Source organism: Podarcis erhardii (assembly GCF_964252035.2).
Source record: "Podarcis erhardii genome assembly, chromosome: 10".
In the NCBI taxonomy this organism is placed as follows: Eukaryota; Metazoa; Chordata; class Lepidosauria; order Squamata; family Lacertidae; genus Podarcis; species Podarcis erhardii.
This window is the reverse complement of record NC_138500.1, coordinates 58,207,315-58,220,879: the sequence shown is the minus strand read 5'-3', so window position 1 is coordinate 58,220,879 and position 13,565 is coordinate 58,207,315. Positions and strand designations below refer to the sequence as shown.

Genomic DNA, 13,565 nt, shown 5'->3' with positions numbered 1-13,565 from the left:
GGCAAATCTTAAAAAATGTATAGTAGAATGAACACTGTCAACTGTGAAACACTGGTCTGTGAGCGCTCCAATTGTAGAACAGCCTTTACCAAAGGTGTCATGGGCTTTGAAGACACTCGAACTCAGGACAAAAGGGAGAAATGTGCTAAGAGGAAGGCACATTTGGCAAACCCTCACCGTGACCAACTCCTGCCCGGGACCCTATGTCCCCGCTGTGGAAGGACGTGTGGATTCAGAACTGGCCTCCACAGTCACTTACGGACTCACTGTTAAAACCGTGTTTATGGAAGACAATCTTACTTGACTACAAGTGATCACCAAAGAAGAAGACAAGGAAATTAAAGAAACTGACGGGCATCTGGGGTCAGCACTGTGCAGACGTGATGTCCTTAATGCAGGATGCCTATGCTCACATTTACTTCACCAAAGTTGGAGCATACTACCTTGATTTGTATAACCGAAGGAAAAGAGGCGCTAGAAATACATGCAGATTTAAGGATGTGTGTGGGTTGTGTGTTTTTTTTCCTTCTGAACCTAAGAAGCTTGCTGTGACAGAAGGTGGGAGAGGAAATGCTGCTGTGAGCTGTTCCCCACGTCCAAATCTTCTTGTTGGTGCTGCTTTTCAGCATAACAGGACTTGATGCCACAGTTTTAGAGTTATTACCACTGGGCCTTTGGCAATAACTTCCTCTGCTTACTACTATTCTGCCTGGTGTTGTTGTTGTTGTTGTTGTTTTTAAGAGGTGGGTCAACATGTGAATGAAAAGTGCTTTCTTGTTCTAGGTATGAATTGATAATAATATATAGGGTTGCTATTTGCATGTTCAGACCCAGAGACCTCCCCCCTAAATAAATTCACACATGACTCAAATTTTAGCTTTGGTTTTTGGCAGAATTTAGGCTACAGTGTTATTGATTACAGAAGGTGAGTGGTTTGACTAGCTCCCTGCACCCTTGCAGGGATTTTTACTTATTTATTTTACTGGATTTCTTGCCCATCCTTCACCTCAAGGTCCCAGGATGGCTTACAAAAAGAAAATACACAAATATATAATAGTTGCAACCATAAAACAAGCTTAAAAACAATTAAAATGGCATTTTACATGTGAATAAAAACAACCAGAAGCATGACATACCTGTTTCCCCCTAAAGTTCAGTGAAAGGCTTCTCCAAGGAAACAGAGAATAGGTTAATGACCATTTATTGTATTGATAGTTTTGCCATCTTATTTGGTGAACTGATGATAAATTTAATGTTAGGAACAAAATCAGATGAACTTAGGAAACTAAAACTTAACTTGGTTGAGCATGTTACATTGGTCACAAAAACACCTGCTTTCTAACTTGCCGCAAGTGAAAAGAAAAATGGATATGTTTTCACTTTAATGAATGCATGGGGTCTTGATTTGGAGGCACCTATGAATTGTCACATGTTACATTGGTCACATTAACACCAGTCATTTGCCAGAAAACCTTTTCCCCACAGTTTCCAATGATCAGTCCCATAAGTTTGACATTTGCCCATGAAACATTAGCACTTTAAGTATATTGCCGCAGATGGGGAGGAAAGGATTCATATTTTTAAAGAAAACACTTTTTTCAAGTTACAGATAAATTCTTGATGCTTCGAAACTCTTACATGCGGTCATGTATTTTAAGACACAAAATAAAGAAAGCATTAAGGCTACCTGTAGCTTATTTTATTTTATTTTTTGCAGGGAAGATCAAGGCAATTAACAAACAAATAGTTTAATGTTAATTGAAGTTCAAATTATATAAGTTAAAACACAAGATATTAGGTGAAGATGCATGCAAATGTTACATTGGTCATTGAGGAGCTACCCAAACATCTGTTACATTATGCTGATGATTTTTGTCACAGGCTTCCTCCAAACTGAAATACACAATTGGAGAAACTAATTTGCTGGTGTCTTGGGATGATCATCCATGTTCATTTTAAGCAGAGATTATCCACCCTGTTTTCCATTATTATGGATTTTAGAAGATTAGGCTGGATTAGTTTCATTGCTATGGTTGGTTTAATTAAATCGACAAAGCTGTGTGCTCTGGCGGCGGCAAGAACAGAATAGACTAGGCTAACATTATGTTTGTGACAATTTTTCTTAAGAAGATCTATTCTCCTGTTTATACACTTCGTGTGATGAGGGAGGTCTGACAGAATAGTAAAATTCCTCCAGAGGTGAAATGATGGGCTGAATCTCTCATAGTGTCAGCTTCCAGAGAGTTTCTCTCATTGCTACATACATAGCTGCTGCTATTATTATTATTATTATTATTATTATTATTATTATTATTAATTTCTTTATACCCCAACGTAATAATAGAAACACGATAAAACATCAACATTAAAAACTTCCCTAAACAGGGCTGCCTTCAGATGTCTTCTAAAAGTCAGATAGTTATTTATTTCCTTGACATCTGATGGGAGGGCATTCCACAGGGTGGGTGCCACTACCGAGAAGGCCCTCTGCCTGGTTCCCTGTAACCTCACTTCTCACAGCGAGGGAACCACCAGAAGGCCCCCGGAGCTGAACCTCAGTGTCTGGGCAGAACGATGGGGGTGGAGATGCTCCTTCAGGTATACTGGGCCAAAGCCATTTAGGGCTTTAAAGGTCAGCACCAGCTCTTTGAATTGTGCTCGGAACTGTGCTGTTTTAGTCATGTTTAGAAGGCACTCAAATGAAAACATTATGTTGTGGTATTTTCTTTCTAGTGAAATATTTCTTGATTATTATTTTACTAAGTAAAATAAGAACAAGGCCAGTGGAAGTGATGATATTCCAGCTGAACTATTTAAAATTTTAAAAGATGATGCTGTTAAGGTGCTACACTCAATATGCCAGCAAATTTGGAAAACTCAGCAGTGGCCAGAGGATTGGAGAAGATCAGTCTACATCCCAGTCCCAAAGAAGGGCAGTGCCAAAGAATGCTCCAACTACCGCACAATTACACTCATTTCACACGCTAGCAAGGTTATGCTTAAAATCCTACAAGGCAGGCTTAAGCAGTATGTGGACCGAGAACTCCCAGAAGTGCAAGCTGGATTTCGAAGGGGCAGAGGAACCAGAGACCAAATTGCAAACATGCGCTGGATTATGGAGAAAGCTAGAGAGTTCCAGAAAGACATTTACTTCTGCTTCATTGACTGTGCAAAAGCCTTTGACTGTGTCGACCATGGCAAACTATGGCAAGTTCTTAAAGAAATGGGAGTGCCTGATCACCTCATCTGTCTCCTGAGAAATCTCTATGTGGGACAAGAAGCTACAGTTAGAACTGGATATGGAACAACTGATTGGTTCAAAATTGGGAAAGGAGTACGGCAAGGCTGTATATTGTCTCCCTGCTTATTTAACTTATATGCAGAATTCATCATGCGAAAGGCTGGGCTGGATGAATCCCAAGCCGGAATTAAGATTGCCGGAAGAAATATCAACAATCTCAGATATGCAGATGACACAACCTTGATGGCAGAAAGTGAGGAGGAATTAAAGAACGTTTTAATGAGGGTGAAAGAGGAGAGCACAAAATATGGTCTGAAGCTCAACATCAAAAAAATGAAGATCATGGCCACTGGTCCTATCACCTCCTGGCAAATAGAAGGGGAAGAAATGGAGGCAGTGAGAGATTTTACTTTCTTGGGCTCCATGATCACTGCAGATGGTGACAGCAGTCACGAAATTAAAAGACGCCTGCTCCTTGGAAGAAAGGAGATGGCAAACCTAGACAGCATCTTAAAAAACAGAGACATCACCTTGCCAACAAAGGTCCGTATAGTTAAAGCCATGGTTTTCCCAGTAGTGATGTATGGAAGTGAGAGCTGGACCATAAAGAAGGCTGATCGCCAAAGAATTGATGCTTTTGAATTATGGTGCTGGAGGAGACTCTTGAGAGTCCCATGGACTGCAAGAAGAACAAACCTCTCCATTCTGAAGGAAATCAGCCCTGAGTGCTCACTGGAAGGACAGATCCTGAAGCTGAGGCTCCAATACTTTGGCCACCTCATGAGAAGGGAAGACTCCCTGGCAAACACCCTGATGTTGGGAAAGATTGAGGGCACAAAAAGAAGGGGATGGCAGAGGACGAGATGGTTGGACAGTGTTCTCGAAGCTAAAAACATGAGTCTGACCAAACTGCAGGAGGCAGTGGAAGACAGGAATGCATGGCATGCTCTGGTCCATGGGGTCACGAAGAGTCGGACACGACTAAACAACTAAACAACAACAAGTAAAATAACCCCCACTTCCTCTGTGGCGTTCCTGCCTGCCCCCCCCCCCCCCGAGGGAAGATCTGTTGCAGGGATTGTATTCTAGGTGCAGAGACTCCGTATGTAATTTAGAATTTGTGGTGGAGGAAAGCTTTCAATCAGTTCTCATTTAAAGGCAAAACTACTTAATCTGCACTTTCTGAAAAAACACGCAAACTGGAACACCGCCTCCTTCAGAGTTTGCACTTCTCCAAATGTTTTCAGCGCCTTTCACCAGCTCAAGTAATGTGTGCAGAAATACACGTGCTGGGGTGAAGCGTGCATTAAAATGCATATATTAATGAAAAGAACATAAAAGATGCATTAGATTGAGCCAAGCGGTGTTGCAAATATGTGCATCAAAATGTGCATGAAAATGCTGATACATTTTCGTGAGCGTTGTCAAAAAGTCACAAACTTGCATGGAAATTTTGGCACCCGGAATTGACCAAATGAGAAACTAAGAGAACCAGAAATTGACTGATGTGCCCATCTCTCTTGAGAACCCTGGGTGATCAGGGCTGTATTTCAAGTGGGGAGGTTACATGGGTGGAACAGTTCCCTCTTTCAGAACCTCTGCCCCAGTGTATGGGTGGGGACCATGAGTAAAGTCCCATTCTGTTCCCTTCCCCCAAATGATTCTCATCCTATGAGTAAGAACGGCCAACATGTGCTCTTGAAATGGCGGAATCTATTGATATTTTCTTACATCACCAAAATCAAAGTCATCTATAATCTGGAAGGGAAAGTATATTTCCATGTCAAACCAGATTCTCATTAGAACAGGCATCCCCAACCTTCGGCCCTCCAGATGTTTTGAACTACAACTCCCATCATCCTGGACCACTGGTCCTGTTAGCTAGGGATCATGGGAGTTGTAGGCCAAAACATCTGGAGGGCCACAGGTTGGGGATGCCTGGATTAGAAGATTCTGCCATATTTGTATTTCAACGATTTCCAGTAATTTTGGTTTCGTTGTTGGATGACCTTTGCAGAGGGACAAGGGGGAATGTGACCTCACTCCTGCTTCTTGATCTCTCTTCAGCATTTGATATCTTTGACCATGTTATCCTCCTGGACATGGGATTTTGGGACACTGTATTACAGTGGTTCCACTCGTACCATCAGGACCGAGTCCAGAGAGTCGTATACTGAGAAAGGGGCATTGAAATCTTCAGTTACAACCGACCTTGTGTTGAAACCTCTTCTTCGGTTTTTAGTGCCTGAGCTGTGTTTTCGATATCATTCGTTTGGCCACATGAATTCAAAATCACCCTTTATGGCATAAAGTTTAAGCCCTGAGAACAAACAAAAAGAAGCAGCTGGATAAATCTCTTGGCTCTGCCTTGTGTGCCATGCCTTTTTTAACCTTTATTTAAGCTGTATGAAAGTCAATATGAGTAAATCAACACAATGCCAGGTGTACCTTTTCAGGAAGATTTTCTGCGTGGCGATTAAAAGAGCTCAATGTATTGCTTAAGGTAAGCCAGCAGCAATGTGTTGAATTTTAAGAGGTTGAGTCTTGGATCAGTTTGGGTTTCCATGTGGAAGATAATATACAAGATAGACGTGTCACTGTACATCCAGTGCTAGTAGCAATATAGGATTCCCATGCTCACGCACACAAAGTAGACAACCCACAGCTCTAGACAGAAGTTGGTTATAAATATATTCCATTTTTTTCTAACTACAGTGGTACCTCTGGTTATGAACTTCATTCGTTCCAGAGGTCCGTTCTTAAGAACCTGAAACAGTTCTTAACTTGAGGTACCGCATTAGCTAATGCTAAAAAGTTGTGCACATCCAGCCGCGCTGCCGCTGCATGATTTCTGTTCTCTTCCTGAGGTAAATTTCTCAACCCGAGGTACTACTTCCACGTTAATGGAGTCTGTAACCCGAGGTGTTTGTAACCTGAGGTACCACTGTACTCCACGGCTTTCAAAAGTGCCATGTGGAAGTTATGCAACAAGATACTGAGATACCATTTGCATTACAGAAATTGTTCTTTGAGTATGCCCGCCTCAGGTTTGTGAACTCACCTCTGTTGGCATTCAGATTTCCAGATTCTGAAGAACACAAACAGCCAACAGAATTCTACCTGTAAATTACCTTTAGGGCAGGGGTGAGGAAACCTGTGGCCTTTCAGATGTTGCTGGACACCAACTCACCCCAACCCCAGCTAGCATGGCCATTGGGGTATGAACCGCCAATGTTCTGTGAACCGCCCTGAGAGCTCTGGGTATAGCCCAGTATATAAATTCAGTAAATAATAATAAGACAATAGTGCAGGGTAGGGCTGGGCGATAACTGGTTTTCAACATCGCTATATATCACCAGCTAAACATCGCAATATCTGGTTTTCAACTTTCAATATCTGGTTTTCACCAGCTAAACATTGTGCTATACAGTGGTACCTCTGGTTGTGCACAGGATCCGTTCCGGAGCTCCGGTCGGATTCCGAGGAGTTCACGACCACAGGTGCCTGTTCTGCGCATGCGCACGGCACGGTAGAGCGCTTCTGCGCATGCGTGGGGGGGCAAAACCTGGACAAATACTTCTGGGTTTGCCGCATTCACATCCTGAAGGATACACAACCAGAGGTGTCCAGAGGTACCACTGTACTAATACCACAATGTCTGAAATAAGGATGGAGCTATGTAGAGGCATTGGCTGGCTTCACAGTCTTTACCACATTGTGATTTTTGCATCACACACACCATAATTCACAGTATATTGACAGGTCAAAAATTATGAAGCCAATACAGTGGTGCCCCGCAAGACGAACGCCTCGCAAGACGGAAAACCCGCTAGACGAAAGGGTTTTCCGTTTTGGAGGCGCTTCACAAAACGAATTTCCCTATGGGCTTGCTTCGCAAGACGAAATGTCTTGCGAGTTCCTGCGGGTTTCCCCCCTTTCCCCCCCTTTTCCTAAGCTGCTAAGCCGCTTATCAGCTGATCCGCTAAAAGCCACTAAACCGCTAATAGCGCTAATCTGCTAAGCTGTCAGTGGGCTGGCTTCGCAAGACGAAAAAACCGCTATATGAAGAGCTTCATGGAACGGATTAATTTCGTCTTGCGAGGCACCACTGTATCATGATGTGGACTGCAGACCGGTCTTGGACAATATATTGATACATTGCCCAGCCCTGGTGCTGGGAGTGTCCTATGAATTGATTGTAGATATTGCCTAGCAATCTGAAGGATAGGCTCCATCTTTCCAGGAGTACATGGGACCAGGCTGAAAATGGTAACCTGCAAAGCCACTTGGAGCCACATACAGGAGACATCTTACTGTATGTGGTGGCTGTTCTTGGCTCGGAAAACTCTGTGATCTAACATGGCGCTGTCTTTGGCACTGTGAAATAGAATCGATGGCCTTTGGGGGACCCTTTTAGCTATAGGATTCTATTTGAGCTGCTTCTCTGTGTAGCACTTGTCAGAACGGTAGCTGTGGCAAGGTGCTCCCTGAGGTATTAAACTGAGAGCACTCTTATAACACACTCAGAGTCACATAATTAACAATGTGTTTGCATTCATATTATAATATCCCCAGGCTCCTTGTCATCTGAGTGTCTTTTTGAGTTATTTTAATTCGTTTATTCTCATCAATGTACTGTGCTTCAGAAATGTATACAATGAGTTTATATAAATAATCAAGATGTCTCTGGAAATGGCTTTTCAGAGTGATGCAGTTTTTTAAAAATAAGGTAGCACAGCAGTTGTTAAGATCATACACTCTATAATACAAACAGCCTGTTTGAACTGAAAGCAAAATTCAGCATCTTATTATTTTAAACGTGTTTCTAGTCCTGAAGATAGACATGAAAGCATGTGAGCCGTGACTAGTACAATTTTAGAAGCTTGAAGAGATGGGATTGCAGCATGCAGAATGAATGTTTGCTCTTCCGGTTGCTAACAGAAAAACAGTGCCATGCAACTTTGCTTTAAAGGTAAAGGGACCCCTGACCATTAGGTCCATTTGTGGCCGACTTTGGGGTTGCGGCGCTCATCTCGCTTTATTGGCTGAGGGAGCCGGCGTACAGCTTCCAGGTCATATGGCCAACATGACTAAGCTGCTTCTGGCGAATCAGAGCAGTGCACGGAAATGCCGTTTACCTTCCCGCCGGAGTGGTACCTATTTATCTACTTGCACTTTATGCTTTCGAACTGCTAGGTTGGCAGGAGCAGGGACTGAGCAACGGGAGTTCACTCCGTTGCAGGGATTCAAACCGCTGACCTTCTGATTGGCAAGTCCTAGGCTCTGTGGTTTAACCCACAACACCACCCTAACTGTGCTTTAGCCTGCCAAAAAAACCCCAGTTGTAGTCTCCAGTCTTCCTCAGTGCATTTTGACCTTATTTTACCATGGCATCTTAAAGGCTGCTTTGAATTCAGAATATCACTGTCCAGTCTATGGATCTGCTTCCCATGTGGCGTTGGTTGCAGCCATTTGTCAAAGGCCACTTCTTTGATATTTAATTCCGCCCTTGACCATGAAATGAGTTTGCAACATTGTGTTTCCTTATCTTGTTTACATAAGTTGATGATGCACTCCCCCCCAAGGCTGAATTTTGTTTTGTTGATGCCAATATCAAATAGTGTGCCGTGCCTGATTAGTACTTTATTTTAATATTGTGGTGTGTTCCTTTTTTTTTTAATTCAAGCTGGACAATGCAGATGAGCAAGCAGCCCAGATTAGACGTGAACTTGATGGGCATCTCCAAATGGCTGACCAAATGGCCAGAGTAAGTCTGGTGTGCTTTCTTTCTAACTTTAACGAGTACAGTATTTTAGTGATCTGTTTAAGGTTGGAATCATGTTCATGAATTCAGTGGGACTGTCAGGATGCTATCAGTGGCTCCCGCTGGTTGCCCAGGAAAATATATAATAATAATGTATTATTTATGCCCCGCTCATCTGGCTGGATTTCCCCAGCCACTCTGGGCGGCTCCCAACAGAATATTAAAAACATGATAAAACATCAAACATTAAAAACTTCCCTAAACAAGGCTGCCTTCAGATGTCTTCTAAAAGTCAGATAGTTGTTTATTTCCTTGACATCTGATGGGAGGGTGTTCCACAGAGCAGGTGCCACTACTGAGAAGGCCCTCTGCCTGGTTCCCTGTAACCTCACTTCTCACAGGGAGGGAACTGCCAGAAAGCCCTCGGAGCTGGACCTCAGTGTCCAGGCAGAAAGATGGGGGTGAAGACACTCCTTCAGCCAAGGCCGTTTAGGGCTTTGAAGGTCAGCACCAGCACTTTGAATTGTGCTCGGAAACATACTGATGATTTCCAACTTTGGTCGTGTTCAAGCGTAAACCCGCTGAAATCACTGGATTTAAGTAACTGATTTCCAAAGTTGTTCCTGAATATGAATGTTGGATCTCGCTTTCTTCTCCCCAATCTACATACATACAGGGTGGAATTCAATGTCACTATATTCAGATAGTTCTCTCTGTGCAAGCATTCCAGCTTGACCGACAGAACGATACTTCCTCCCCATCTCCTGTGAGCTGTTCTGGGGGTCTCCTCCGACTTCCACAGAGCCACATGGGACAGAAAGGAAGGTTAACCCTGTCATGCTCACAGAAATCCTTGTATAGGGTTTCTCCGTACGGGGCTGGTTAGATGAATCCTACCTGTATTTCCCCCACCAGCTATTGCTTGTTTTATTTATTCAATTTTTTTTTCTCTTTGGCAATGAAATTCCTCAGTGTTTATCTTGATGTCATTTCCTGCGTGCCCAGCATATCTCAAAAATGGCAAAGACTGGTCTTGAGAGATTGATGGCGGTTTGTTCAGGTTCATCTCCCAAGTGCCTCTTGGAAATTCAGGTGCAACTCATGACAAAAAAAGCAATCCTTGATCGTAGCCTTTCCCATCTTTGGTTTCCCAGATGTTTTTGGACAGCATCCCCAGGAAGCATGGTCAGTAGTTCAGGATGATGAGAGCGGTAGTCGATCAGCAACGCCTGGGGAATATTATGTAGAATCATACCAAAGTCCCTTCCTAATTTCCTGAAAAGATGCAAAAAGTTTATGGGGAGCTCTTAAAGAGCTCTGTAGTCAAGTGCAGTGTTTTGACTGCAGATCTTTCAAGGGCTTTACAAGCATGCAGCATGTTTCATGGATAAAATATATTAATTAAAATAAAGTCACTAATGCTGATTGTTGTGCAATGTACAGATTATACTCCATGCTTGGTGTAAAGGATATAATATGCCATCTATTGGGGTTTAAGCATGTTCCCCTTCTAAGCATGGGCTCTAGGAGGTGGCTGAGCTATCAGGAATATGCTCCCTCAGGCTAAAATACTGTTCAAAGAGGAGAATATGTGGAATTAAGGTGCAAATAGAGCTTCTTTAGTAAGCCCTTCAAAACTGAGCAACAGAAAATAAACCTATTGAAGTATCTCTACAATTAATGCAAAATTGCTGGCATTGATGCTGCCCAGTCTTAAAATGTGAGCACAATGTGTGTTACTTGCACATCAGCAGGAAATTGGTTGGGGGAATCTTAAGTGTTGGCGCTGACCTTTAAAGTTTTTAATAAAGTATGTTTTTATATTTATGTAAGAGCAAATACCAGGTAAGCAGGCTTGTATTGATCTGAAGAGGTTTTTAAAGTAAAGCATGCAGTCACTGAATAGTAACTTACGCTCTGAATTTTTAAAAATATTTTTCAAGGAAAGAAAATTTCCAAAGTTTGTATCGAAAGAAATGGAACACATGTATATAGAAGAACTGCGGTCTTCAGTGAATTTGCTAATGGCAAATTTGGAAAGTCTTCCAGTGTCCAAAGGTGGCCCGGAATTTAAATTACAGAAGCTAAAGCGATCACAGAATTCTGCTTTCATGGACCTGGGAGATGAAAGTGATGTTCAGCTGTCGAAATCTGATGTGGTGCTGTCATTCACGTTGGAGGTGAGTATGCATATCCTGTAATACTTGCTGACAGTTTAATTTGCTCTTTGTAATTCTAAGGCCAGGGACGCGGGTGGCGCTGTGGGTAAAACCTCAGCACCTAGGACGGTTCGAATCCCCGCGGCGGGGTGAGCTCCCGTCGTTCGGTCCCAGCTCCTGCCCACCAAGCAGTTCGAAAGCACCCCTAAGTGCAAGTAGATAAATAGGTACCGCTTTCTAGCGGGAAGGTAAACGGCGTTTCCGTGTGCTGCTCTGGTGCCGGTTCGCCAGAGCAGCTTTGTCACGCTGGCCACGTGACCCGGAAGTGTCTGCGGACAGCGCTGGCTCCCGGCCTGTAGAGTGAGATGAGCGCACAACCCTAGAGTCTGTCAAGACTGGCCCGTAGGGGCAGGGGTACCTTTACTTTAATTCTAAGGCAACACTATTTGTGCAGCCCAGTCTTTAGCTGGCAAACACTCCATTGCAAATTTTGTGAAAATGTATGCAAACCTCTGCTGTTATTGGTGACTAAATGCATAAGAAAGATTTCAGGCTGTCGGTTAAATTTGGCTGGTGTAGCTTCCTTTTGCGTAAATGTCATGTTACCTTTTCCAAGGGTGTGATTCTAACTAAGGCAACACAAAAGAATAATGATGATGATGGCTGGATCAAATCATAAGTTCTTTTTTAATAATAATAATAATAATAATAATAATAATAATAATAATAATAATATATTTTATTATTTATACCCCACCCATCTGGCTGGGTTTCCCCAGCCACTCTGGGCGGCTTCCAACAGAATATTAAAATACCTCAGGTTAAGAACTTAATTTGTTCTGGAGGTCCATTCTTAACCTGAAACTGTTCTTAACCTGAGGTACCACTTTAACTAATGGGGCCACCCACCACCACCGCGCAATTTCTGTTCTCATCCTGAAGCAAAGTTCTTAACCCGAGGTACTATTTCTGGGTTAGTGGAGTCTGTAACCTGAAGCGTCTGTAACCTGAAGTGTCTGTAACCTGAGGTACCACTGTACAATAATCTATTGAACATAAAAAGCTTCCCTAAACAGGGCTGCCTTCAGATGTCTTCTAAAAGTCTGGTAGTTGTTTTTCTCTTTGACATCTGATGGGAGGGTGTTCCACAGGGCAGGCACCACTACCGAGAAGGCCCTCTGCCTGGTTCCCTGTAACTTGGCTTCTTGCTGCGAGGGAACCACCAGAAGGCCCTCGGCACTGGACCTCAGTGTCCGAGCAGAACAATGGGGGTGGAGACACTCCTTCAGGTATATCTTCATAAACACATCTTTCCTTGTTTTCCTCTTCTTGCCCAGTACATCAGGACCTGTTCAAAAAGAGCAGCAGGTATAACTTTACCACTTGAGGCTACAGGTAGACCATAAAGGTATACCAGTGGGAAACAATCACCTTAGGGTGAATGGTAGGCTAAAACCTCTCTCTGTCTCTCTGATCACACAGGGATCCATAGATATGGTTGCTCTGTTGAGTATCTCCCATCGCTTCTTGCATGTGTGGCAACCCCACACCTTTCTCCTGCACTTTGAACTCAGGTGGAGGGCAGGAGAATTTCCTTGTAATCACACCCTGCTTTGGAAGTCCTTTGAGCATTTCTGAGGTGCAGTACAGACACCCCCCCCCCTCTCCTGAAGCACAGTACAGTGGTACCTTGGTTCCCAAGCTTAATCCATTCCAGAAGTGCATTCCAAAACCAAGGCATGTGTTCCCATAGAAAGTAATGCAAAATGGATTAATCTGTTCCAAACTTTTAAAAACAACCCCTAAAACAGCAATTTAACATGAATTTTACTATCTAATGAGACCATTGATCCATAAAATGAAAGCAATAATCAATGTACTGTACTATAAAATAAATAAGACAGTATTGTAGATGATAGAAATAAAAATTATTATTTTCTCTTACCTGCACTGATGATAGTCATTGTTTGCATGGGGGGGCTTTCATCCATTTCTGCAGTCACACAATCAATCAATCAGTAGCTGAACTGGGTTCCACACAGCCACAAAAACAAATAAACCGAAAAGCCTCCAAAACAAAAACACAAAATAAATAGCAAAAACAAAAGCGCCGAACTTAATCTGCTCCGGAAGTCCGGTTGACTTCCGAAATGTTCGAAAACCAAGGCACAGCTTTTGATTGGTGCAAGCGCCCTGGAAACAGTAGCCGACAACCGCATCGGACATCCGGCTTCCGAAAAAAGTTCAAAAATCGGAACACTTACTTCTGGGTTTTCAGCGTTTGAGTACCAAGGTATTTGAGAACCAAGATACCACTGTATTGTCCTGACCTCTTACGCTGCCCTTTGGGCGTATGCTGAGGTTAGAGAACGTTTTTGCTGCTATGCAAAACTTTTCACCA

The 13,565-nt window shown here is 43.0% G+C and overlaps 1 protein-coding gene across 3 annotated transcripts in view; it reads left to right on the top strand.

Annotated features, from left to right (window-relative positions):
* Window positions 1–13,565, top strand: part of CADPS2 (calcium dependent secretion activator 2) — a 351,450-nt gene that overhangs the window by 121,745 nt on the left and 216,140 nt on the right. For all 3 annotated transcript variants that reach the window (XM_081878161.1, XM_081878160.1, XM_081878159.1), the window contains exons 4-5: window positions 8,928–9,008; window positions 10,949–11,185. In XM_081878161.1, the coding sequence (XP_081734287.1) occupies window positions 8,928–9,008; window positions 10,949–11,185 (318 nt within the window). The remainder of the gene's footprint in view (window positions 1–8,927; window positions 9,009–10,948; window positions 11,186–13,565) is intronic.